Here is a 27448-nt window from a genome sequence, read left to right on the forward strand (position 1 = left end):
AGGCAGAAGCAGTGACAATGGAAAGGAGGGCTGGTTGTAGTAGGTTGGGTGAGTTTGCGAAATCCAAGTGAATTTCTAGGTGCCAGCAGAGTTCATGGGAGAAAGCTGGCTTTTTATATGTGCCCCCCCCCCCACCCTCAAACCATCAAACCTCATGGCGCTACAATCATTTAATACTCCATCATTATGGGCTTTCTAACTTCATGAAACCACACATCGTTTCTGTTATGTTGTAGTACGACCACATTGCCCCCTTACTATTGCTCTAATTTTCACAGCGCTTGTATAAAACTGCTTCTGTTGATGTTTTGTTTCTGAAACAGCACAAAGACTGGATGGAGTCTGCGCTCAGTCGGATCCTTCTCCCGACGCTTCGAACGAGCACAGGCAGGACGCAGATCTTATCTTTCCCAGGGGACCTCTTGAACTCACGTCGCGGCTCCTGCGACCTCCTGCACTCGGCCGTCTGCGGCCTGGTGTCAGCACCAGATCTGGATGTGGTGCTGTGAAGCTCTTCTCTCGGTCAGGGGTCTTTCATGCACCGTGAGAACCTGTGTTTGGTTGTGGGTTTCCTTCGCCTTCAGCCATTTCCTCCAGGAGTCAGGAGCTCGGTCCTGCGGCAGAGAAGACCAGAGGTAAGGTTTCTGGCAGCACTCAGGTTAACATGTGTTTGTTGGGCTCGTATCACTGTTTTATTAATGTAGAGTTGATCTTCAAGTGTGCATGTGTGTGTGTGCATGTGTGTGTGAGAGAGAAAAAGTGTTTGGACAGTGTCCATGCCCCTGTGTTTTGCAACGTACAGTCTGCCAGAAAGGAAACCTGATGCTTTTTCAGACGATGACAGACAGCCAAAAGCCCTGCAGCTGAAGACTGGGGAGAAGGAAGAAACAGTATGAAGAATGAATGAGAGAGGCAAAGTAGTAGAGAGATAAACACTGAAGTGCCCATAGAAGTGCATGCAAAGATATAACTTGAGACAGGGTGTTTACCTTTGCCAGTGGCCAACTCTTGCAATGTTATGAACAACTGATTATCTCTGGTTTCCAAGAGCATTCCCAGTTAACCATGTCCTCGCACTCACCCGGTGGTAAACTCAGCAACATCACGCTTGTCCACGAACTCTGACGTCAGCAATTTATCCCGTCTGCAGTAACGGGGTCAAGGATGAAGGTTCAGGGTTCACAGACAGACTGTGGAGTCACAGTGGAGTCGCAGGGTCCAGTCAGTCTGGTTCTGCCCAGGGCTATTTCAGCTTCAAAGCGACCAGCATGATTCCACTGTATTCAGCCTGTTTTGAAACCATAAGGCTTGAGATGCATAAATTAGAGAAGCCAAATATGAGGAAATGGTTGAGTTGCTGCCTGGCATAAATATTTGATGGCACGGATCCCGAGCACAGCTGCTGTATTAATATTTGATTAACTGAGTACTTTGAAACGATAACATGCCCTCTTAAGGTTGCACACACACACACGAGAAGGACATCGGACACCAAAGGTAAAAGAGCCCAGAGTTTTCCACTGTTTATTATTGCTCTCTTTTATCTGATTTTAAGACTCACGGCACGACTCTCTCCCCTCACTCCCACATCCTCTGTGGTAAGAAGGTCAATCTAAGTATGCTATAAAGCACGCACACACACACACACACACACACACACACACCAAACATCTTACGCCGCTGCCTCCATAGCAACTCCACTGTTTACACCCCACTCTCCTCCTCCTCCTCCACCACCTCTGCCGTCACATCACACCAGCCTGCGGTTTTATCAAAACTACACATTTGAAAAGAAAATTGGAGTGATGATCAGCCCAAACAGGGATATTCCAGACCATTAGGCAGATCCTGTTTCAGCTGCGGCCTGCAGAGTGTGGGAGAGTCGGGGTGAACACTGAGCAGACTATCAAAGCAGACACTTCTGGACTGTGTTGGAGGGAAACGCAGTAAAATGATGAGCGACACCAGCAGAGTTGGCAGCAGAGGTGCATGTATTATTTATTGTTAGGTGATTATCTGACTGGATTATATTAATGCTGAGCCTTGGGTTTCCTCTGCAGCACATGGGAACAAAGCAGTGAGAGTGGTCACATGACCACGCCTGCCCAATGAGTAGTCAAGAGTCCGTTAGTCGTACATACGTACGACCGATTGGAGGGTTCGGTCTTTATGCACACAAAATCTGACCGCTCGGTATCCCATGGTTCATTTCTGTCAGGCGGCCTGCGGGGCTTGATACGCACTTCGCCGAGGTTGGATTGTTGACGTCAGATACCTGACGGCAGCTACTTTGCTGTGTCAGTGGGACACAGTCCTCCGGTCCTCAACGTTAGGATGAAGTGTCAGGGATCAGTGTGTTGGGAACTGACAGCCTGAAGGCACAGGACATGGTTTGGACCAGTTTGTAAGTGAAATTTTAATTTGTGCATTAAAACCTGGAAATATTAAAAAAAAAAAAAAATATGCATATGAATTTTTACTCTTTACACCTGACTAAATGTGACAAAGTGCAGTGGAAACAGACTCGTCACATTAAGTTTGACATACATGGATGCACCAGCTGTTCATCCCAACAAACTCCTGCAGTTCACATGAGACATTCAGCTTCATTTTCTTTTGCTCGAAAGACGTCTCAAAATTCTCCGAAAATCTGGACGACCTCTTGTTCTTTGTTCATCTCTTAACCACATCTCTCTTCGATAGGAAATCTAGTTTTACAGCCATCGAACGGGGCTTTGGAAGAGGAGGATGAGGATGGATGAAAGGGCAATACCCCAGGGCAGGACGGACCGTGACATCATGAGAAGGCGCCTCTTACTGGGGTGGCCCAGACGTGACCTCTGCTTCCTCTGCGCGGTCTATCACAGTGACCCCGGCCCACAGACACAGACCACACTGTCTGCATCGAGGTGGGCGTGGGAGTGGAAGCAGCACCCTGAGGTCAAAACAAAGATGTTTCCTCGGTCATGTGTCTGTCGGTCTCAAACTGACGCACACACCTGCGGCAGTGGGTGTAAGCAAACAAAAGACGAGCCGAGACGCAACGGCAGATGAAGCGAACCCTCTTAAGCCCCTCAGTGAAAGCATACCTCATCTGTTTTCTCTTCCTGCAGGGTGGGAGCCTGGTGTGCAGGGTGCCCCTCTGACTCAGGCAGGTTCATTACTACTTGTGTTCACAGACGATGCCTAATATTATTTACCGTGTTACCAAGTCCAAGTCAAGCTCCAGCTTTTGGGCCCAAACACAGTTGTCAGTTTGGAAAACATCAGCAGGCCTACTGACTATATGTTCCCTCCACCCAAAGTCCACACCAGACAGTTTCAGATACACACTTGGCAGATAACCCTCAGGATGATTCAGCTGTTCCCTCTGACATCAGTGCTTATCTCGTTCTGATCCCCCTTTCTGCTGGATCGCCGTCGACATCCCTCCGCTCCCACGCTGTTGAGTGTCATCGTGCCAGGCGCGGCGTTGTCCTGGGAGCTGATGAGTTATTGTCCATGCCTGCTGTTTGGCTTTCACACACTCATGGTTACAGCATCACTGTGGTCACTCCTAGAAACAAGCAGACAATAGCAGGGAAATATCATGTTCTCCTCACGTTTTTAAAGAGCAGCGTTTCCAAGTCCCTGGTGCTGACTCCCTGGGATCTTTTATTAGTCCTGGCCTCACTCATAAAGTCAACAGGACTAAGGAAGTCCAGCACAAATCCTGTTACCACAGCATCAGCAAAAACATCACTGATTACATTACATACCCGAAGCAATCGGTGATGTTTTTATAGCAGAGTATTATATGTACATCTGAGATTAAAGGTATAGTGTGTATATAGTTTCACTTTCACTGGGAAAAAAACTGATCTAAAAATGATATTCATTTAAAGACTGTGCACTAATATTAGTGAGAAGAAGCCTAAGAGATAAATGATTCAAACAGATTTCATTTTCTTCAGCTGCTAAAATAAATTAGTTCAAATTGCTCTGATATAAATATATTAATAAAAATAGTTGAATGTATGAATAAAGGCAAATATTTTAGGGAAACATAAATATGGATCAATTAAATGGATGATAACCAATAAATCATTGAAATAGCTAAAAGTATGAAGATTCAGGAGAGGAACAAATGTATTGTGGAAATAGTAAGATGAGCGTTAAATAACAGCTACAATAGAGAGAACAAATGAAGTTATAGCTCATTAATCCTGCAGGAAAAGTGGATACTGAGGAAGTTTTCCAGTTCTCAGCTCTAAAATGAGATTTTCCTCTCGGTGAATGTTTTGAGTGTTACAGTTGGATTGTGCAGCGTCATGACCTCAGTCTAAAAAAACAACGGATCACAAGTTCCAGGAGAAAATTAATGTCTGAATTAGTTTTCATGTCAGAAAGTGTGGAAGTGCCTCACTGCTCTGCGTGCTGGAGTATAGTAGGTCATCCAGCACGACCTCAGCCCCTCGGCTCATTACCGCTCACACCTATTAGTCCGTGGTGATGAAAGAAACTGTGGAAACATCAGGAAGAGAAGAACAATAAAGCAAAAAGCCAAAACAAAGGAGGTGTTCTTCAGGCCGGGGTAAACAAAAGCCTGTTAAGGATGATGTAGCTGGTTTTCCCCTCTCCAGCACAAAGCCCAGTACAGTATATCATGGATTCCATTGGCTTGACTCAAAGGGCCCCCTCCTCTCCAGTGGACTCTCCCAGTAACCCAGCCGTTTGTTGCCGTTGGGAGGGAAGAGATGTCAGTGAATTACTAATCGACACGGCGTGGGGGGACGCACCAGGCCGGGACTCAGCCTATCTGATGTCACACATCCACCCACGCCACTGTGCAGCAGACCGAGGGTGGTGCGCTATTGGCTCCTGTCTGTCTCTCTGTATTGCTGACTGATCACCTTCTGCACAATAACTGCTATGCATTGCTTAGGATTAGTGTGTGTGTTTGTTCCTACACAGAACAAATGTGCCAGAGCAGATTAATAAAAACACGATCTCCTGATTTCCTTGTAAACTGCAGTTGTGTCTGAGGGACATTCCTGTGGCTTTACTTCTGTGAAGTCGTTGCAGTCTTTGATTAGGGTTTCTGTGGTCATGTTTTAGCATGAGCATCATCCCGGACCAGTCTTCATCCTGGAGACTCACTCTGCTGTGGCCACCTAAACTATCAACTGACGCACTCTAAGTAATACTTGGTCTGTGTCACTTAACCGCTTGACCGTGGTAATGCTTTCTCACAATATCCATGGATGGTGCCACTAACATATCTCCTGCTACCACTTCCAAGAACAGGAAGAAGAGGAAGGACAGGAAGGACGGGAAGGACAGGAAGGACGGGTATTACACGTCAAAATGATCATCATGAAAATATTGTCAGGCTTGTTGACAAAATGTCTGATAATAGTGATGCTCCTACTTATAACCAACCCTGATTTTATGTTTGACGTAATGTTACGGTGCATGTTTAGAGTTTTCTTTTCAAAGGTTAAAATAAAAGGCAGCAGTTAAACCTGTGATTAATATGTTGCGTTATGGGTAATGTTTGTTTTTTTTTTACTCATCACAATTAATAAGCTAAACGCTGATCTCTGTTAATGGGCATCACCTGTCATTGTTTCCGCTTATTCTTGAAGTTTGACTTTGTGAAACAAACAGTCCAAATGTACATGCTGAAATGCTTTTGGTTTGTACCCACATCAGTTAGTAATGGGACTTTCCCAAATTATTTTTCTCTTTCTTTGCTGGCCCCACTTCCATGCTTCATCCCAGGGTACAGACACTGATGGTACTAAGCCTGATATGGAAATAATCCCTGACATGTATAGAAAATAAAATCAATTTGCCAAATAAAAGAATAAAATATCTAGACAGGCCTGACATTTCTACAGTTCTGGGGTTTTTTTGGTTGTGAGATTAAAACTTTAAGGTGAAACTGTCACATTGTTAGCAGATAAAACTCATTTTTCTCAGTAGGAACTCTTCTTGTTCCTCACAGACAGGAAACAATCCCCACAGATCTGAATCTCCACAAACACACCCCCACACGTCGCCTAATTTGAAGCCTGCTGGGAATGACTTCACTCAGGTCCGTTAACCCACAAGTGAAGCCAACCATATCCTTGTGTGGCTGCTCTGCTCTGGGAGCATCATATTGTCTGTCAGCAGGTTTCCCACTGCTCAGAAGATCAGAGATGTGCTTGTCAGACAGATTCCTCACCTCCTGCATCACCATGCATCACCATGCAATTAGGTATTTCCACCTTTCCTCCTCCCTCCACATCAGACAGAAACCTCTGTTCACCCACTGCCCAGTCAGCTGTACGCTGACAGGTACCAGCCGTTGCAGAAAACATTACCTAATTACACACTTGTGCCTTCGTGGTTAGCTTTAATCACACAGCAACAACAATGGTTGTTTTGTGCAGCTGTATCCAGGCATAACCAACAACTGTGGTAGTGTTATTGAGACCAGCTTTGATAGATACAAATCCCTTCTGTTCCCTTTGGCACCTGCAGCACACCAGCCCTGCCCGGAAATGTGACAGGATTTTAATGGTATTTCTGTAGTTCCCAGCAGGGTGTTATGACTGGGCCCTCCAGCCTAAACTAACAATGTCCATGAGCTTGGATTTATAAGCAGAAATATGAGGGATGAGCTTCAACTTCAAAGGTAGTTTAACTACTAATGTGACTCTTATTAACTGATTTAGCCCTCACTCTGTGAGGAAAATAACACTTCCATCTACACAGCTTAGACCCATCCAGGGTCACAATACAGGAGGGGCCCCCCCTGGACAGATCAGCGGCCAATCACATTCACACCTATGGGCAATTTAGAGACAACCTACAGACACCCCAACATGCAGACTCCACACAGAAAGGCCCCGGGTCCACCTGGGTTCAGACCCTAATCCTGACCTGCATGTGTTTGGACTGTGGGAGGAGAAAACCCACACAGACACAGGGACAACATGCAGACTCCACACAGAAAGGCCCCTGGTCCACCTGGGTTCAGACCCTAATCCTGACCTGCATGTGTTTGGACTGTGGGAGGAGAAAACCCACACAGACACAGGGACAACATGCAGACTCCACACAGAAAGGCCCCGGGTCCACCTGGGTTCAGACCCTAATCCTGACCTGCATGAGTTTGGACTGTGGAATATATTATCTAATATGTTACCTCAATATTCATTAAACCTTTAACATAAAATCTCAGTAATGTATAATCTCACCACATTAATGAAGTGAAAAGTAGTACAAGTGTCAGTATTTAGCAGTATTTATGTATGTATAAATTGTAGTAAAAGCAGCTGCATGAATGGGCTAAAACGTGTTGTACAGGCTGACCCTTATAGAGCGTCTGTCCCCTTTAAAGCTGTGCATGAAACAAATGACAAAAAGAACTGCAGCTGATGTTACAAGAGTACTGATGTTTCCGAAAAACATGTTTCAAATAGGACACCACACATATTTGAAGTCGAACGAAAGAAAATCCAGGGAATGGACTAAAAATTAAGGAGCACAGACGAAGGAAACATCAGAAATGAATATAAGCCAAAACACAAAACCCACGGAAGCACAGGGAGAACATGCAGACTCCACACAGAAAGACCCCTGATGGGTTTAATTACATAAACTATTAGATTATTCATGCATTAATTTATGTTTAAATGAAGAATCTGGAACAAACAACTGAACCTAATAATCTTGCTAAAAATGAGAAAACCTGCAAATCATCACATTCCAAAAGCTGGAAACAAGGACCGGCTGGTTGATAAAACCTTAAATGATTAACGATTTTTATCAATGAATCAACCACAACCCTTCTAAAACAATTATTGGACACGAACCATCACATATCGAACAATTCGACACAAAGATGACAAGGACCTGATGTCTTTAAAAGGAATCGGAGAAATAAGGGCACATGAAAAAGCTTTATTATCACACCAAGCTTCAACATAAACAAATTTAGAGTTTTTACCTTCAAGCTTAGAATATGTAAACTATTCAGCACTGTCACTATGGGGAGAACAAGTAGTGAAATCACTGTTACATAATTTAATAAACACTGTTATTTGGCAGGAGATCATAAGGAAGCAGGAAAATACAGAAGTGACTGGAAGTGAGATACATCTTTTTTTTTAAATTTCCCTGTGTGAAGGTGCAGAGATGCAGAAGGTAACACTGCGAACAACAGCAGCAAAACAGTTACGGTATCTGCTAAATGGATTAGCGTCTCTGTAGGTCCACATTCAGCTGTTACAAACACAACAGTAAAGCACTACAGGTCATGTGGGATGCACAGGAATGTAGATTACAAAATGAAAATAGTAGTAGTGGTTGGGGGGGGGGGCACTGGAAAAAACCTGGGAAAGTCCTACTTGAACAACATTCACACTGGGAGAGAATCTGTACAGGGGTGTGCTCTCTTTATGTGTCAAGGCTGTGACTTGTAATACATTCCTTTAATGTAAACCAAAGCACCTGCAGGCTCTCACTCCTCAGTCTCCCTTTCTACTCCTATTTAAACAGTAGGCATAACTGGGCTCTCACTTTGGATTACCATTTTTTTTTTTTTTGAAGATATATTAATTTTCGCATGTAAACAAATCATACAGGACAAACACCTTAAAGATTATATGACCATTTGGCAGCATAGAGATTAAGCAGAGGCCTATTACATACTGTTAGGCAGTGTGGACACACACAGATCACTGCAGCTCACGTCGTGTAGGCCAATACATTAAGTAGAAGAAGAAGAAGAATCAGCCATGCAGGTGAACACAGCACCAACATCACTCATTTATAGTAGCAGATGCGAGGCTGTGGTATATTACAGTGTTTCATACTCAAGAAGTCCTGATATCAGTTTGACGACCTCGCAGCATCGTGTCATTTTAAGGTCCCTCATTACAACAATAATAAAGAAAAAAAGAGAAAAACCAATAAATAAACACAAACATCAAAATGTATCCCAATAATCCTTCTTCGGGGAGGGGAGGGTGTGGACTCTGTGCATGTAAGTGGCCGTCCATGCTGGGAGTAACTCAAAGCGGACGCTGGGTTTGGAGGCTGGAAATGTCCAGTTTCTCCTCAGCCAAATAATAAAATAAAAAAAAAAAAAGTGCATCTCAGCAAGTAGCTGGTAGTGCCGTGCATGTGGAGGTACACGTGTGTGTGTGTGTGTGTGTGTGTGGGGGCTGGTGAGTAACGACGGGGTAGTGCTGTGTGGAAGTTGTGGTATTGGAAGTCCTTCATTCCACAAGGTGACTGTGGAGCGTGGGTGATAGAATGTGAGTCCAGGGCTGAGCTATGAACACGCTGTTAGTCTGTGGTTTTGGAGGTGCAGACAAGACCGGTGTCTTTAATTACTCAAAGATCCACCATCTGCGTCACTGGATCTTCCCTGAACTGGACGTGGGCTTCTGACACAACAGGCCAGAGATTTATTCATGTACTACCGATCGCAGGGGAACACAGTCACCTCTGAAGCTACGTTTGGCAACCTGCCCTGTTTAGGAGCTTTGAGCAGCATTTCATGTTTGATTAGAGACTCTGCCTTCAAAAAATACACTTATTTTTTTTTTTATAATACCACCCAGTAACATTATCCACTGTATTTTACTAAGTTTGACAAGCAGGATTGTAGATAGGCAAGCAGTGTTACAGTATTAGATAAAAGCCAGCAACAGGCATCTTCATCACACGCCTTTGCCAAACCAATGGCCCATTTGATCGTCAATGCAAACTAACAGAATTATTAGACCAGACACGTGGGTTTGATTGGTGTCAGGCTGCATGCGTGATAGAGGTCTTCACTGGACCCGGCCTGAAATGGACCCTCGTAAAAACCCACCTGAGGGCAACCAGAGCACATTCAGACCTCAGGATAATTAGAACAGAAACACAACAACCACTGGTGCAGTCAATTAATATGATCGGTTAACAGTAATAACGTACTAAGAGTGAATGTGAAGAAACTAAAATAATTTGCTTATGTCCTTCAACAACAAACTCATACAAGTGAAGTCCTATTTCCACCAGCTGCATCATCAATAACACATTTTAGAGCTAATGGGGTAATCAATAACCTTCTAACCAATATCTGTGAACTGAGGCATTAGCTGCTTCTTCCCCTGCTTCTAAACACACCTGATGATGTCAACATTCACACCCCCTGAGACCAAGTCTGGTACTGGATGCAACAATATCCAGATACAAGACCCGGAGCCACAAAGGCGGACCCGACCCAACTAGATCAGACTCAGATGAATTGGGACCTGGCCCAACTCAGCGGACCTGTGAAGACCTCTATGTGTCAGGAGACTGGTCAAGAGTGAGGCATCGTTACATCAGCGTTTAACTCATTCAGTTCCCGGAGGAAACACTTCGCTGGAGCAAAGTGCGGGTTCACAGGAAAAAGAACACTTCAGGGGAATAACTGTCAGGTTTGTATGAGTCTTGTGTATCTTGGATTCCTTCTGATAATACAAGGGTGTGGTGTGCTGTGTGTGTGTGTCTGTGTGTGTGTGAACAGTTGGTCTCTCAACATGTGGAAACACCACCACAGAGGTGAGCTGTGGGTGTACTGACATCATCCGCCCAGCAGCTTTGGGGATTCCCTAACACAAAACACATTCTCTTTCTCTCAATTCACTGCATTTCTGCCTGGGACAGATGGGCTGGGTCTCTCCCTCCTTTCTGGAGCTCAAGCACAATGGCAGCAAGGTGTGAGGGCTTCAACTCAGGAGTGTAGGTGGGCAGGAGAGACAGCTCACTGAACCAACACATCACAGCCTGACACACACAGCAAAACTGCAACAGCAAAACAGAAGGTGGAAAGAAATATAAAGTACAACAGAAGTAATCCTGGTCATGGCATGCAATGCAAAACACACGCCGCCCACATTCAAGAGTGATCAGCTGATTGGTAGAGCGCCCTCTAGGGGCTGAGGAGTTTGCAAAGCCCTGTCTGGAACTGAGGAGAGGGCAGGAGGCAAAAGCGGAGAGGCCCTAAGTGTGCTCCAGGAGCCACTGGAACAGGGGGACATGCTGAGGATCTCTGCCCTCCTGAAGAGCCTCCTCCCGGGCCTGGGACTGACTCTCTTCGCAGTAGCGCAGCAGCATGTGCAGCAGCTCCCCCACCCTCCACCTCCTCTCCCGAAGCCTCTGGAGCACTGCTGGGAGCTGAAAGGCACAAAAACATCATTCACTTCAGTAATCAAGAGGAGGCCGTGCCTTACAAACTGTAATTTAGATTTATTACTGTGATCATGGTGCCAAGAAAGTGTCCTGGGTAAATGTTTAAGGGTTTCCCATTAGACATGAAACGTAGGCATTAGATGAAATCCCTCACTGGGAGGGAAAAGTATGTGAGGGAATTTTACTGAAGAGACGTGTTAGAAGTCACATGAGAAACTGGTCAAATAATTAAAAAAAGAAAATTACCTCATGATGCAACAAAGAGTGAATAAAGATGCGTTAATTCATCATTAAAAATGAACTGAAATGATCAAGGCTGACTCCTTTCACTGATGAACTTTGACTTTGTATCTTAGTGTTTACTAGTAAATGGCACACTGGGAACCAGTTTGAGATGCTAGTTAATGAAAATGTGCCTCATGCACTGTGGGAAATCACCTGCTGCAGCTCTCTGTCAGGACTCAGCCAGATCTGGGGAATGTCGGCCATGGAGGCTGCCACCCACTGCAGCATGCTCCTGAGCTGAGGGTCGAGGGTCGCGTGTTGAAGGCCACTCCCGAGCTCCTTGATGTCTGAGTTCACTATGAGCAGCGCAGTACTGGGAGCCTGCACCTGAGTCCCGTCCACGCAGAGAGTCCCTGCAGCACAGACGCCCGGTTAATTCATCCTCGCTTATTTCCCCCTGCACATTTTCCTGTTTTTCCCCGACTGGCTAAACACTGCTCAGACACCGGTCCACTGTGCATCAGTGTGGACTCTTCTTCTTGAGCACATCTCAAAAGACACGGACACACCACAGGTAATGTACAACAGCCAGTGCTGGGCTCCCACAGCAGAACAGACTCAATGAGGAGCCCCCACCCGCCTCACTGAGGAGTAGTTTGACACACACATTAACACAGAACGAGAAATAGTGGAGGGAGTGGAGTAGATGAATGAGCATCAGTGTGGCTGAATAGGGGGGTGGTACAATCCCCCAGCTACAACGCACAGACACAGAGAACCAGTATAAATTAACTCCTCCAAAAGATCAAGACCTCAAGTTAGAATAGGGGTCTGTCTTTTCCACTTTCCCTCAGCTGCCCCACAGTGTGATATGTTCAAGTGTCCGATTCTGATTTCTGCTGTGCCTAAAACTATGGCGAACCCAAAGGTAAAGCTGCAGGAAGGAAAACATCCTTACCACTGGATTCCTCTTTGACCTCAGTCTCCTTGTCCTCTGTGTTGTCACTGTGGGATAAAAAAGCAGGACAGGTTCAGAAGAAGGAAAAAGCTGGGAGACGCAGCTGCATGCAAGCACATACACGACAACAAGCGTGCTTAAGCTAACAGATTTATATGAGCAAAGCAGGGTATCGGGAGTCACAAGCACCGCAATCCTGATCAAACCTCTCAGTGAGCCTCTCAGACTCACTGAGGGAACTACGCTGCATATTTCCAGTCAATGCTTCTCTACATTCCAGGAAACGTACTTTTCTGCTACGATGTTTTTAGTCAGTTAAGACACAAAAGCTAAGACCACATCTCGACTGAAAGTTGATCGTTCCCATTCTGAAATCCCTCTCAATAGCTATTCCCTCAATCATGCAAATATTTACTGTGTGCAAGCCAAGTGGTAAACAGCCATTTCTGCACTTTTTTGTTAATCTCAGTCATATTGACACAGCCCACAGCTACAGACAATTAGACTCTGTTTCATCTAGATTTCTGAATCACTGTATGTGCTATTTTAGAATTGCAGTATTTATATGTAACGTGGCAAGATACAGTTTCTGAACAATCCACTGAATGGATAAATCTGTTAATTAATTATCAGACACACTAAGTTACTTCATCACACTGAAAAACAACAACAGCATAAAAATACAGTATCGCTTTGTTTACTCGGTAACTTTGTCAACTATCATTTGTTCTGTTTTACAGCAACATGTTTCCACTGAAACAAAAGCACCATGACAGCAGTTTCACGCTTTAGGCCTTTTTCAAAACCGAGATCAGCAGCAGCATCAACATCAACATGCACAAACATGTGAGAAAAGTTATTTCTCACACACACAATATTTTGCCTTGTAGTTGTCAGGCACCGACTGCCGTGCTGGTGCATTCAGATGTCTGTGGGACATCTGGGTGTCAGCTGCCAAATACAGCTGAATGGAATATGTGGATGAGAACAGTAGCGGTGAGAAGGACAACATAAACAAGGCAGCATTTTTGGATTTAAAAGATAGTTCCCCCTCAGCAGAGAACACCTCGACCATCAAATGACTCTGGAGTTTCTTAAAAGTGCATGTTAACTCACACGTTGAGTGATTGCACTGTGCTGCTCAGAGCTGAAGCAAGTAGCTGCAAGGACAGAAGCATAAACACATTCACCCACCTGAGAAAACATGGTGTATTTCTCGGTGTCTGGCAGCATGCATTAAATTAGTCAGCGCTGCAGTGTATGTCTGTGAGGATGTTGTTTTAAAGGGCGCAGTGATGACAAACTGGCAGGACGTCAGGTTTACAGCATCGTAACGAAGATGGGTTTAATAGCAAAAAAAAAAAAAAAAAAAGTCAGGATGACTCAGATTATAATGATATTAAGCATCAAATCACATGCGAGTAATGCAGAACCAGACAATTCATTGCATGCTGACAATAACATCAACAAGCACGTCATGTCAAGTCTCTATTGTGTCCAGGCAAAGAGTTGGTGGTTCCAGTATGAGACAAAGCATAAATCAAAATGCCATTGTACAATGTCCTAAACCATTTCCATATGATGAAAAAGTTCTGCGGTTCCAGTTTTGTGCAGAGATTTTCCACTGATGGATCTGTCACACGCTTCGAACAACTCAAGATATTTCTTTGTCCCATTCTAGATGAACCTCCAGGTCTAATGGGCATGTTGGAAGGTTAGCCATGACCAACCTGTCAGAAGGGGAGAATGACATGCGCTCCTCACACGCCTCCGCCTCCATGCCCAGACTGCTCCAGCTGCTGCTGTTCCCATTGCTGCTAGAGAGAGAAGGCAAGTAATGCACCACTAAAGGACATAATCATAGGATCACAAAATAATAAGCAGTCTCATATCATAATAATAATAATAATCATATTTTATATTTTGTAGGTATGAAAAAATATTTGAGGCAATTGTTTAAAAACACCAGGTGAGATTCAAAACAGAGGAGGATTCTCCAGATGATGCAGAGTTTTCCACCATATATCCATCCCACTGAATCATCAGTGATGTTGATCAAGAAAATATCGTGCTAAGGTATGAGATCATTACATTCTTGTCCTCCTTTAATCCCATTAATCCTGTGGGTTACACCAAGACAACTGGCAGCACAAGCACAAAAACACACACACTCTCTCTGCAATTAGTCAATGATTAGCCTGCTGGCTGGAACCTGCACACTGTGGCGTGCAGAGCTCACAGTGAGACAGCAAGGAGAAACATTTCTGATATCTAAAAATACACCCATTAATCTGGATTACCTCAGCCACAGGGTTCTCTCTGTGGTTTGACAATGATAATTGCTGAGAGCTTGTTCATTTAGTCAGTCACTATGCTCAGTGTTTCAAAAGGCCCTTGAAGGCGTTTTTTTTTTCTTTTCTCCTTGTTTGTTCACCTGTCAAGTGGAAATTGTTGCAGCGGCTTTTGAAGAGAGTCTAATGAATTACACATGGTGGACTTCGTTCCTGGAGAAACAGTGCCTGAAATGAGGAGAGTCCTCAAAGACACACCTTTAGAAAATATTATGATACATTAACTTGGCCCTCATGGCCAAAATAACTTGCTGCTAACACACTGTGTTCTTGGCACAGACTCTCAAATGTTGTCAGCTCTGCTCCCATAGAGACAGCAACCTTTGGCAGAAATGTCAACAGCCTAACTCCCACAGATTGGAGACTTATACTGCTTTTTTTCTACCAACATACCCACAAACGATGATGTCTGTCAAAGCAGAGAAGGCCAATTCTGTCACAACTACTACTTGGTCCTCATCCCTGTGGTGTATTTCAGAATCCTTCTCAGAAGAACTTGGCAGCCCAGACAGCTGCATAAAACCTATCTAACATGTTTGTTAGAGAGCTTATATATATATATATATATATACAGGAGACAGAGATGACAGGACAGAACAGACAGAGACAGAGACAGAGACAGAGTACCAGCGAAGAGAGATAGAGAGAGAGAGAGCTAGAGACATGAGAGAGCGTACAGAGAGAGAGAGAGAGATAGAGAGAGCGATGAGGCGAGAGAGAGAGCGATATGACGAGAGAGAGAGCGAGAGAGAGAGAGACAGAGAGAGAGATAGACAGATTAGTAGACGAGGAGACATGAGATAGAGAGAGAGAGATAGATGAGAGAGAGAGAGAGATGATAGAGAATATATAGAGATAGAGATGATAGAGAGAGATAATATATATAAGATCTAAGATACATATATATAGATATATATATATATATATATACATATATATATACTATATATATACATATATATATATATATATATATATATCTATATATTATATATATTATATATATATAATACATATATATATATATATATACATATATATATATATTATATATATATATATATATATATCATATATATATATATATATATATATATATATAGTGCACTGCTTGCACAAATCACAGAAAATTGCATTTTGGCAGAAAACTCCAAAGCCATACACACGGTGCCCTGTGCAGACCTTAGGAAACCTTGAACCTAGATTCCTGCTAAAACAAGCCCACAAACAGAAAAAAGGAGTTTCTGCTCTGAGATCAACAGCACAGCAGGTTCACTTTAAAAACCTCATTATTTTTTGTCCGTGACGCCACAGAAATGAACTCTGCCTCCTCTATATGAAATATTTAAACCATGCCTGAGAACTGAACAGTGCCAGACCACTACTGACATCCTCACATGCCACTTAGCAAGTTTCTATCTGTGCTTTGACTGATAATATCCAATTAGAGCCGTCTGTGTCTTCCTGTCCTGTAAATATTTTATAGGAGCTTGTAAACTTAAAGAACAGACGATATAAAGGAACACAGTGATGCATCTGACACTGACAACAGTAAAAAAATACTAATGCATTACAACTTTCTGGTAAACACCAGGAACACAGGCCTGGACCCAGCTCCAGGCAGCAGTCTCAGAAGTTACTCCCAAAAACACCTGCCATCTTATTTTCTGTAGGTCAAACACAAATGAACTAAATAACAAAAATCAGGATTATTAATGTTACTGCAATGGTTAATCTAGACGTGTAACAATGAGCATATTACAGCAGGGCCCTTTAAGAGATGGGAAAACATGGGAAGTGTCTAGTAATATGCAGTGCTGTCTTTATTATATGTTAAAATATTGACACAAAGGGAAACAGCAGCTGTGCGCTCTACAGGACACCGGATATTTAATATGCTTCATATGCTCCGAGTGAGGAAGCTCATGGTTGTATACCTGTCACTGAGGTGGAGGAAGCTGCTGTTGTCGTCTGGGTGTTCATCCTCAAAGCTCAGGTTAGACCAGCTGCCCAGACTCTCATCTCCTACACTCAGCTGCTGGGACACAGTGGACTCAGTGGCCTCCCTACCCGGAGAGCTACATGCACAGAGATGGACGCAGACAGAAGTCAGAAAAAGATTTTACACTTCCAATTCTATGTAGTGAGATGGTAACTGTTGCTATAATACAACATTTCTAAACAAGAGCTGCTATGTGTGCACAGTCATAGCCATAAGAGGAACAAGACAAACACAACATGCAAAGGCTACTGGGAAAGTGAGTCTTCCTGTGTGTACCTGGTGTTGGCAGCCTGGCAGATGTTGGACAGGGCTGACGTCATGATCTCAGCCGTCAGGCTCTCAGCGTAGCTGGTTCCATCATGGCCGATGCCGCTGTCTGCATTAAGGCTGGTGTTGCTCAGCTCACGCTTTGCAGTCTCCATCGCCATGGACACCATGTCCTCTGCAAATGTTGCCTTGTGGTCCAGGTCAATGTGGATCTTGGGAATCTCCAGGCCAGAGAGACGCTCAGCCCTTGCTTGACCTTCCAGCCCCCTTCTCCTCCTTTGGAATAAAGGCTGGTGGTGGTGCCTGGTAGCTCTGGTGCAGTATGGGCACTGGACCTGGACCTGACAATACCGGCATGTCCTCTCCCCCAGGACCTGGCTCAAGGCTGGACCCTCAGAGAGTCTCTGGGTGTGCAAGTGTCTGTCGTGGCCGTGGGTCCTGCAATGCTCCCGGGATGAATGTCCAATAGAGGCCAGGCTCATCTTCAGAGTGTCATCTACTATTTTCCTGGCATAGTGCTCAATGACCTGCATCACCCTGCTGCTGTAGCCCCCATCATACAGACTTCCTGTACTGTGGTAATGCCTGCTCTTCTCCTCCCTGGACAACAGGGGGCAGGAGAAGGAGTTCCTGATGAGAGACTCTGCCATGTTTTCAAGTTTGGATTTCTTATAAAGACAGGAGTCAGTGAGAGACTTAGGCAGCCGCACAGAGGAAAGATGCAGCTTGCGTGTGACATCACAGGTGATGTTGTAAGCTAAAGACTCGGCAAAGTTGACCAGGTCCAGGTAGTCCCTGTGACTCTGCTCCTCAGAGTCCCTGCAGCAGCACTGAGCATCGCTGCCCGACAGACAAGCCACCGACTCTGCCCTGTCCTTGGGTGATGAGGCCTCACTACCAGAAGTCTTCCATTCATCTGGCAGCGACTTAGACGACTGAAGGCGGGTGCTGCAGGATCTTTGCTTGATCTTGCGACTGGCATGAGCCAAGCCTAGTTTTATGGAGCGGTACGCCAAACGACTCGCATACTGGTCTAAGACCAGCTCCCTACTTCCTCCTTCCTTTTTCATTACCCTGATGAGGTAGCCGGCATATTCATCCGTCACGCTCTCACAACTGGGATACTCAGAGGACAGGCCAGAGCTGGAGCTGGAGACGGTGCTTGAAGTGGAAGCGGGGGATCGATTAGAGGCCATCAGGTCGTTAGACCACTGCTCAGCCAGCCTCCCCACCCTCCAGTCTCTGTTCTGCTCTGTGCTGGCTAGAGACTGGTGGCGATGCAAGCATTCGGAGCTGGATCGGTCCAAGCTTCTTCTCCTGAGAGCTCGGTGATATGGACACTGCTGTCCGGAGCTCACCATTCTCTTCACGTCGTTGATGACTTCTCCCGCCACCTCCCCGGCGTACACCCACAGGCTGTTCAGAGTCTGCTCTGAGAACTGAGCCGCACTGTCCCTCCTTCCCTCGCTGCCTTTGCTCAACTCTCCCGCCTCCTCTGCCACTCCCAGGGTGTCCATCTCTGTTGCCATGGAAACGATGTGACAAGCCAGCCGCTCTGCATAGTGGAGCGCTTCCTTGTTGGACATTCTGCGAGCGGACGCCTGGCTAGGTTCATGTCGGGCTCCGCCTGTCTCTGAACATCTGTTAGTGCCACCAGCACCGCCCTCTTCTGCCGGTTCTTCCTCCTCTTCATCTTCATTGCCATCTGCCTCCTCAGAGAGAGACCGCATCAGTTTGAGCATGAACTCAGCCTTGTCTGCCTCAGGGGTGATGTCTTTAGGCCCCGGGCCAGGCTCCGGCTGATAATGAGGGGTTGGTGGAGGGGTGGCAGGGGAAAATTCCTTGGCCAGTTTGCCTTTCAGCTTCTTGGAGAACTGTTTTATCTGCTTCTCCCTGGACACCTCACTGGGCTGCTGAGGTGTCGAAGGAGGAGTGCCGGGCGTCCCACCAGATTTCTGGCCAGAGCATAGAGCTGTGTCCTCCCCACCTGCAGAAATTCTCCTTTGTCCACCCATTTCAGCGCTCGGCACATCCAGAGTATGCATCAATACAGGATGTGTTTCAACCACACCCTTAGTGCTATGGTCTAACTCACAGCTGACTCTCCCCGGGCTCTGAGAGCCTGTCTGAAAGGAAGTGTGAGGAATGCTAAGGTTTGCTGTTTGCTCAACAGGGCCACCCTTCTTAACATACCCAGAATCTCTACAGTCATACCTGAAACCCTCCCTGCCAGCTCCCAGCCTTGAAGGAGAATCTGGAGCCTCATAATTATCTTGCTTAGAAGAAGAGCCTCTTCGGCTTCTGATCGTCTTCGTAAAGAAATCAGCACAGTCACCGAAACTCTTCTTCATTTTAGAAGCGGTTATTAGCTCACAAGCCTCCGTTACTATCATATCCACCATGTTCCCGGAGAAGTTTTGGAATGGGGACGTTCCATGGGGGGGATCACCTCTAGTCTGAGTTTCATGACTGTAGAGGTGAGTTTGTGTAGAGGCGGTGGTGTCAGAGGAAGATACGGGGCTGGTCTGTGGGGTATCTGAGGAGCTAGGCCTACACTGACAGGTCTCCTCTGAATCCTGGAGGTGGGAGAGGGCCTGGCCTGCTTGGGGCACAGGAATACAGCTGGCCATGCCCGACACAGTGAACAGAGCTTTCTTCACTGTGCAGGAAGCGTCGTCTCCTGAGGGTTCTGTGACCGCTGCAGCTGAGCTGGCACTTAAAACCTGCTGGTTAGCAAAGGTGCTGCAGGTGCGAGTGCTGGTGTTCTCTGCACTGACATAACAGATGTTGTCCAGAGACACGCTGATAGCAGCTTGGCTAGTGAAAGCAACATCAGCTTGGGAGAGCTCTATGAAGGCCTCCTGGATAACAGACTCAGACAAGTCTGAAGCGTAGGAGGAAACCACCTCCTCCTCCTCCTCTTCCTCCTCTTGCCTGTTGCCAAAGGACCAATCACTAGGAGTGAGAGGGGTTGAGGGGTGGGAGAACTGACACACTTCCATTATGCCTTCAAACACGAGCTCTTCAGCCAGATCAGCAGCGAAACGTGTCACCGTGCTGTGGAATATCTGCTTTTTCACTGTCAGGAACTCCTTCAGCGCCCCAGACACAGCCTCTCCGACCAGGAAGCCAGCTAATCCATTGATCGCTCGTTCCTTCAGAACATAGGCATGGCGCATGCCAATCTCATGGAAGGCCATCTGAAACACTGAGGAGGTGAGCCTGGCAGCTAGGTGACACAAGGTAGTGGTACAGGAGGATACACCTTTCTGGAGGTCTCGCAGGGCACTGCCCAGGCTCATTTCCACAAGGTCAGTGGCAAACCTCTGGATGCCATCCTTAAGAGACTGGGACTTCTTCTGCAGCTTGGCCACAGTTACAGTCTCTTGTATTTCTGACAGCTTCATCACGTAGCCCAAAGAGTTCTTGAACTCCTTGTGGCAGACGCAGCTGAGATTCTTGTTGTCATTGATGTCAACGGCAGACTGGTAGCCACACACAGATTCAAGAATTTCTTTGGACAGACTGCTGGCAAAGTCTGAGTACGTCTTATACAGAGAACACAGATCCCGGGGTTTACGTAGCTCTGAGCTGTCCCATCCCTCCTCATCTGTCTTCCAGAAGTATTCCAGAGGTCCAATGGAGTCCACCAAAGGGCTGAATGCTGAGGAGCTGACAGGACTGAAGAGTGGGCCCCCGTTTTCTTCAGAGGGGGTCTGCACTGGTCGTGGGGAGTCAGGCACCTCAGAGTGGAGTGGGTATGGAGAGCCTGGTTTGAGAGGAGTGGGTTTTTTCACATTGGCTGGGAGAGTGGGCTGGTCAAAGCGGTGAGGATTCATACCCTTGGTTGAGCAGCCCCTGGAAACATATTTGGATGCTGACCCACTGGTGCTGGCCGTGCTGGACTTCTTCTGCGTGGCTGGGGCACTGACAGCATCTAGAGGCAGTGCGAGAGTGCAACTCTCTGAGCTAAGCTCCTCCAGATCATCAAACTGGTCAAAGCTGTCAAAGAATTCACTGACTTCAGAGTCCGAGTCTTCAACTCGCTCTCTGGGCCCCCCTGGCACCTGGGGGATGTCCAGCTTGGCCAGCAGGCTTTTCTGGTATCCCACCTCATCCAGGAAAATGATGGGGCTGGGGCTGGAGCAGTCCGACTCTTCTGATTCACTGACATGAATCAAAGGTGAGGGGAGACGAGCTCCGGGGCTGCAGTAAGTCCACTGGGACTCCACGCCTGATGAGGCCTGCACAGTAACAGATACATCTGGAGCTGACTTATGCTTGGCTGAATACTTCTTTGAAGATGAGCTTATGATAACACGGGAGCCCGACAATTCCTTTCTCCTCTTGTGTGCTGGGACTGTCTGCGATGCCACATCACGCTTTTTAAAATGGCGATAGGAAGCTGCAGCTGTGGAGAGAGGGAAGAAAGCTCATTACATACAAATCACACAAGTAAAGGTCAAAAGATAAAACATCATAAAAAGTTCTCCATGAAAAATCTGAGTGAAAACAAATGCTGTTCTTCCCTGGTGCTCTGGTTATAAATAACCTATTAGTGCCATCTAGCAGTGAAGTGAGACAATTATATTCCTGACACTATTTAAAAAAAAAAAAAAAAAAAAATTATGCAAATTATGATGCTATAAAAACTGCCTGGGATCACAAAATCCTCTTCAGAGGCCACTACATGCCACTAAGCAGTAGATGTTAAGCGTACATGGATTGTCACGTGTGTCGTCATCCTCCAGATGCTCCAGGGCCGTGACAAAGTCATCCTCGATGGATGAAACAGACTGGTTGGTGTCATCTTCCTCTGGCTGGCTGGGCTCAATGGTTCCCCTCTGAAGAGCCTGGAGCTCCAAAGCATAGCGGACACCTGCCGTGTAGCAGCCCAGCAAGCCCACTGAAGATGCCACACTGGCCTGAGGGTAGACACTGGTGCTGGAATTACACCTCAGCACGCACACAGCCTTTACCCAACACTGCAGGCCGAGAGGAAAACAGCATAGGAAGAAAGGAAGAAAAAAATAAAAATGTATTATTATGCCTGTACTCTGGACGTCTACAGGTGGAAAGTCTGTCTGTGTGAAACAGACGACAAAACCACAGAAGAGCTATAGAGTTTGTGCAAATCCAAACACAGTGCACAGGACCAGGAGGGCCAAGGCTGCAGCTGTGCACTGTAAAAACATTTCTGTCTGTCAGTCTGTGCCACCTGCATTTCCTCGACAGTGTGAGAAAGACGCCAGTTTACATGCAGGGACGGACGAGGCCAGGGCATGGGAAATAATCTACATCAATAGCTGTGAGAACTTTACTAACAAACATGTCAGTTACATTTTTTTTGTTTTACTAACAGCATCAAACACATGAAAAAAAGAAAGAAACATCTGCCATCTTTGTGCGTATAGTATAAATAAACTTTAAAAACTGTAAATAGACTTTTCCTAAACTGACACTGAGACTAGTGGAGTCACATACTTGATTTATTTGACAGTCATCCAGTCCTGTGACGGTCCTGAACCAAAACACTACTAAAGCTGAAAATGTACTTCCATGATGGTGCTCTCAGTGTGAAGGGAAGATGGCTGATGGTTTAAATCAAGATCGATATTTAAAACCCACATAAAGCCAGGAGACAACATACGAACAAGAACACAGACTCATATTTGACAATTCAACAACCATTTCTTAAAAAGCAGTTCAGACCTCCTCTCAAGTTGACTGATGTTCTAAGAAACCCAGGGAGCTGCTCCAGAGAACTGCAGCAGGATTTTCTGTCTTTGTTTACTTCAGCTTTACCCAACGAGCACATTCTTCGATATAATGTTTCTGACACCCACCTGAGGACCGGTGTCCCTGTGCTCCGGCAGCCTGCGCGAGTCTCTGAGCAGCAGGACCTCGTCATTCTTCAGGCTGTGGATGTGCAGGGACCTGAGAAGCTCACACAGCCCCAACGGCAGAGACGACATTGCCTGGAGAAGACGACAACACAGAAGTGCATTAGTTTTAGGTCACACAGCTAATACCTACAAAGAACACAATGGAAAATTAGATTTGTTCCTACCTCTACTTTCAAAAACATAATCCATTGCCCCTTCAATATAATACCAGGCCCAGAGCTAACAAGGTAAAGTTTATAAGCAGTGTTTCTCTTACTTGTAGGGCGGCATCTTCTCCTTCACACTGGCCAGGCAAACACACAAAATGAATCTGAAAGAGCACAGTGGACGGTCAGTATCAGTGTGTCGTGTGCTTGAATGCAGCAGCGTATGTTTGCGCTGCTGACTGTGAGTGACAAACCTCTGTCAGTCTTGAGGTGTCTCTGGTTGGCAGCTCTAGGCCAAAGCTGCATAGCTCCTTTTTATTCCTCAAGAGGCTCTTCACACACTGTGACCCGCTGTCACGCACCGTCTGCACACACACATTATTTAAACTAAGTATAGGGTTGCCTAACAGGCCTAATGAGAAACCACTGCGTACGAATTTCTCCATTATGGTAACGTGCATGACAGAGGAATGCAAAGACAAGAGCATTTTGTGCGTATTATTGGCATGGCTGCCTTTTTCATACATGAGTAACACAGACCCTGACCCTAATCAGATTAGACTGAAATTCAAATTCACAAACATTTAAGATCAAACTGGTCTACTTCTAGTGAAAACAACCAGTTAATGTACAGGAATGTATTAGACTTACTAAATACTGCCCAATGCGGACAGACGACTAACACACGAGCTTTTGTCTTTTATTCCAGAAACAACATTGCAGATGGAAGTAAAATGCATCATATCTGAGAGAGGAAACCTAAATCTGAATTCAATTAGCCCTGCAGAAAGAGTATCCGGTACAAATACTTAAAAATCCTAATTTCAAAGCTACAGTACACTACAGACTGTTGCAGAATAAGACAATGTCCTGGTAGACAGACCTCTTTCCGGACCGAGGCCCTGGGCTTTAGTGAGACTCCTCTAATACGAGCACAGGCATCCATGTCAACAGAGAGCTGCACGTGGCCGGATGACTGGTCGCTCACCTGTAAAGAGAAGGTGACAGAGGAAAGGAAAACACAAAAGGCAGATTTAGAGAACAAGGTCCAAATGCTGAAATGAGGCTTCTGTCACTGCTTTTATTTGCAAAGCTGAGTCTAAATGAGTCAAAGTAAACCAAACTGTTCAGTGTGCGCTCTCCTTTGCTCTCACAGGTCTCAACTTCAACCACAGGACCGGACTGCTATTAGTAAACAGAGGCGTCAGTCTACGTCTTGGACACCTACGTGCACGATCTGGAAGCCTGATGTGACCGAGTCGAAGTTTACATGCAGCAAAGGGTCAGCAAAGGGCTAAATCACTGCACCTGTGCCGACTGAACCAGCTCCAGCTTTTGAAGCAGATTACAAAAAAAATTTCTCACACGAGGTGATACAGTTGATGTTGTGGTTTATAATCTAATTTAAAGAGATCGTACAGGCAACCAAGTGTTCGTCAAACTCCTGTGAAAACAACATAAAATCAAGCTTAGACTGGCCCTGCTGGTGAGGCTACTCTTCTTTGATAGTCAGGCCTGCATCAGAGATCAAACAGCAAGGCAAGAGAACTGGGGTGTGTGTGTGTGTGTGTGTGTGTGTGCTCTGAACGCGGGAAACACACTTGGTAAGCAGCATGAGAGCAGGCGAAGCAGGCAAAATATTTACAGTGTACAAGAAGGAAAAGTTTCCCAAGAAACCCAAGCCTTTCCTTTGAGGTATGGTCCAAAGCAGCTAGTTGAGTCTAGACCCAGGCAGGTGGTCCTATTGATCAACCCATCCTGCATCCTGAGAACCAGAGGGGCTCAGTACACACCACCGGCTTCCTCTGGTGATCCAGGATCTCCTGGCTTCTCACGGGTGCCTTGGTGGGCTGGGTGAAACAACACAGGCAGCCACTGCTGCTTAACCTCAGCTATGAAGTGCATCCCAGTTCACTCTCAAAGGAAGCACTGACGTCTGTTATGACTGTGACTATCTAAAACAGTGATTACAATATTCAGTAGCTGGAGAATACTTGGGATGCTTTATGTTCACAGCCTTAACGGTAAGTCAACTCAATAGGCCTGCATCGTCCCCCCCAGTGCTACTAATGTGGTCACATGCATTTAGTATTAGTCATGTCAAACAAAACTGCAATTAAGTACAACTTTAGTTAAGCTTAAGCAAATACCGACGAGCTAAATCATAAAAACTAATTATCATCATTTGCACAAAAAATGTAACGGAGCTAAGCAGATCCAGGAGGATCTGGATGGTGTTTGTGATCTTCTTAGAAAGGAGACAGAAAACAACCTGTCAAGGGCAGAAACTGTGTAGTCTAAGTCCTGGTTGGGAGCATGTGGGTGGCAGGAAGGACAGATAAACAGACAGAGAGAGGAGAGAGCTCACTGTGAGTCCAAACACTGGTCTGATTGGGGGACAGGTTTCTGGTCAGGTGGTGCCAATAGAGCAGACAAGTGAACAATGGACTTAAATATCTTTAGATTTGGACAACTGACCAAATAATCCATTAACACTTTGTGCTATATCTAGTACTTCTCCCTATTTTCTAACATTTTCTGAAACAAAATATTAATGAACAAAATAAATGTTTAGTTGTATCACTACTCCGACATTTTTTAAAAATAAAAATACCAACAATTCTCCAGTTTCACCTTCTTAGTTTTAAAGATTTTCTTTTTTTTTAATACATATATATATATATCACAGTAAATTGATTATGTTTGGGATTGGTCTGTTTATTGGACATTTGAACGCATCACCTATGACTCTAAGTAGCCAGGATATTTTTTCATTGTTTTATGATATTATTTTTAGATAAAAAACAACAATCAGCAGATTATCTAGTAACAAACTATACTCTACCGTTGCACGCTTAAATAACACGTGTGGAAAAAGCAAAGTAATGATGTGTTGCATTCAGGGCCCCAACACCGGGTGTTAGCTGAAGACACTGACCAAAACCACTTGGGTACAGATAAACAGCCTCAAGTACTGACAGTACTACGTCACTCCTTTTTTAAAACCAACCAAAACAAATCAGATCACACTGTGCTGCTGTAAAAATTAGTAATTTTACCATGTGAGAAATTAATTTAAATATTTTTTTTAGAAGAAAAGCTAATAAAAATACTGCATTCACCCAATAAATAAATACATTATGTACGTATGTGTTTACACGGAGCTAACACTGACACTGTGTGACAATGTTATTGTCCGTCTCTAACCCAGTTCTCTACAATTTCTCTGTTCGGGAGGCCTCAGGTCTGAGCCCAGGAGCTGAACAACTCACCATCCCCTCTATATGACCCAAACCACTGACAGCCCCAGCACCATCAGCTGTTTGGATCAGAACAAACACGTTGTTGATAGATTTCCATGCAACACACTGAAAGTCACGTTGTGCGTGTTATAAACAATGCACCAAGCATGCTAACGTTACCGCAGGCCGCAGCGAAGCCACTGCGCTCGGAAGGATAGGAAGCTAACATCGGCGCTTCCGGGGCTGGTACCGACCGGGCCAGGCCACACCGGAGCCCGAACACCCCGCGGCTGCTGGTGTGGACCCTCCCTGCCCGGGTTCGGAGCAGCCTGTACCGACACTGACAGACCGTTAGCTGTTAGCAGCTGTCCAGAACAAACCTCCGGGCCTCTGAATTAGTCGCGGACAGCCTGTCAAACACTGGGCTGGGCTAGGAGCCGAACCAGGCCGCGGCCGGCTCGGTCCGTGATGTCACCTCACTGCCGTTAGCTAGCACCTAGCCACCAAGCTAACCGTCACCCTTAGGTGGTTAGCTAGCTGGGTGCCCACCCCTCGCAGACACGGGGCTCCACGGAGACATTTACCCACAGACACCGGGCTTCACGGAGACATTTACCTGACCCGTCGGTGTCGGCTCCAGCGGTGCTGACGGTACCAGCTGTGTTTACTGTGCGACCCTTCCTCCTCTCGCTAAAGTGGCTAAACGTTACCGAAGAAACGCTAAATGTTTCCTGCCGATACCTCGGAATTACTGACGTTGTACAGCTGAAAACACAGATAATACACACCGAGTCTACAAACCGCGGAACCGGACTGTTTAACCAGAACTAGCAACAGTAATTAATGTTAGCCGGAACCATTTCCTGTGGTCGGACCCTCTTTAACCGAGTGAAATATATATTTAAATACCTCCCAACAGCCCCACTCGGCCTTGAAGTCAGCATAATGGTATTACAAACTATAATTTTAGGGTTTTACTGCGAGAACCGAGCCCACCGAGTCGAACCGAGCGGCCCGGTGAGATTCAGGCATCGCAGCCGATCGCAGAGAAATCGATACGTGTCGCAGTCGCACTGGCACTGTAGAGGACAGAATAATCGAACTGTATACTTCAAATAATAATAAACATGGTCCATATGAACACTGAAA

At 45.6% G+C, this 27448-nt stretch overlaps 1 protein-coding gene across 3 annotated transcripts; it reads right to left on the reverse strand.

Annotated features, from left to right (window-relative positions):
- Positions 1–7920: 7920 nt before the first annotated feature.
- akap11 (A kinase (PRKA) anchor protein 11) lies at positions 7921–27337 on the reverse strand. Of its 3 annotated transcripts, none has more exons than XM_026295202.1 (12): positions 27209–27337; positions 23941–24045; positions 23312–23422; positions 23168–23221; positions 22852–22983; positions 21726–21990; positions 17015–21416; positions 16674–16814; positions 14116–14202; positions 12386–12432; positions 11641–11840; positions 7921–11187 (listed from the first exon to the last, which is right to left on the reverse strand). In XM_026295202.1, exons 2-12 carry the CDS (start codon positions 24001–24003, stop codon positions 11014–11016), a joined length of 5676 nt encoding a protein of 1891 aa, XP_026150987.1. In that variant the 5' UTR covers positions 24004–24045; positions 27209–27337; the 3' UTR covers positions 7921–11013. The 3 variants fall into 3 exon arrangements, with proteins under 3 accessions (XP_026150987.1, XP_026150988.1, XP_026150986.1); XM_026295203.1 differs by having other exon boundaries at positions 14116–14199; positions 26916–27323; XM_026295201.1 differs by having other exon boundaries at positions 26916–27323.
- Positions 27338–27448: the final 111 nt, after the last annotated feature.

This window comes from Mastacembelus armatus, chromosome 21 (assembly GCF_900324485.2).
Source record: "Mastacembelus armatus chromosome 21, fMasArm1.2, whole genome shotgun sequence".
Taxonomy (NCBI): domain Eukaryota; kingdom Metazoa; phylum Chordata; class Actinopteri; order Synbranchiformes; family Mastacembelidae; genus Mastacembelus; species Mastacembelus armatus.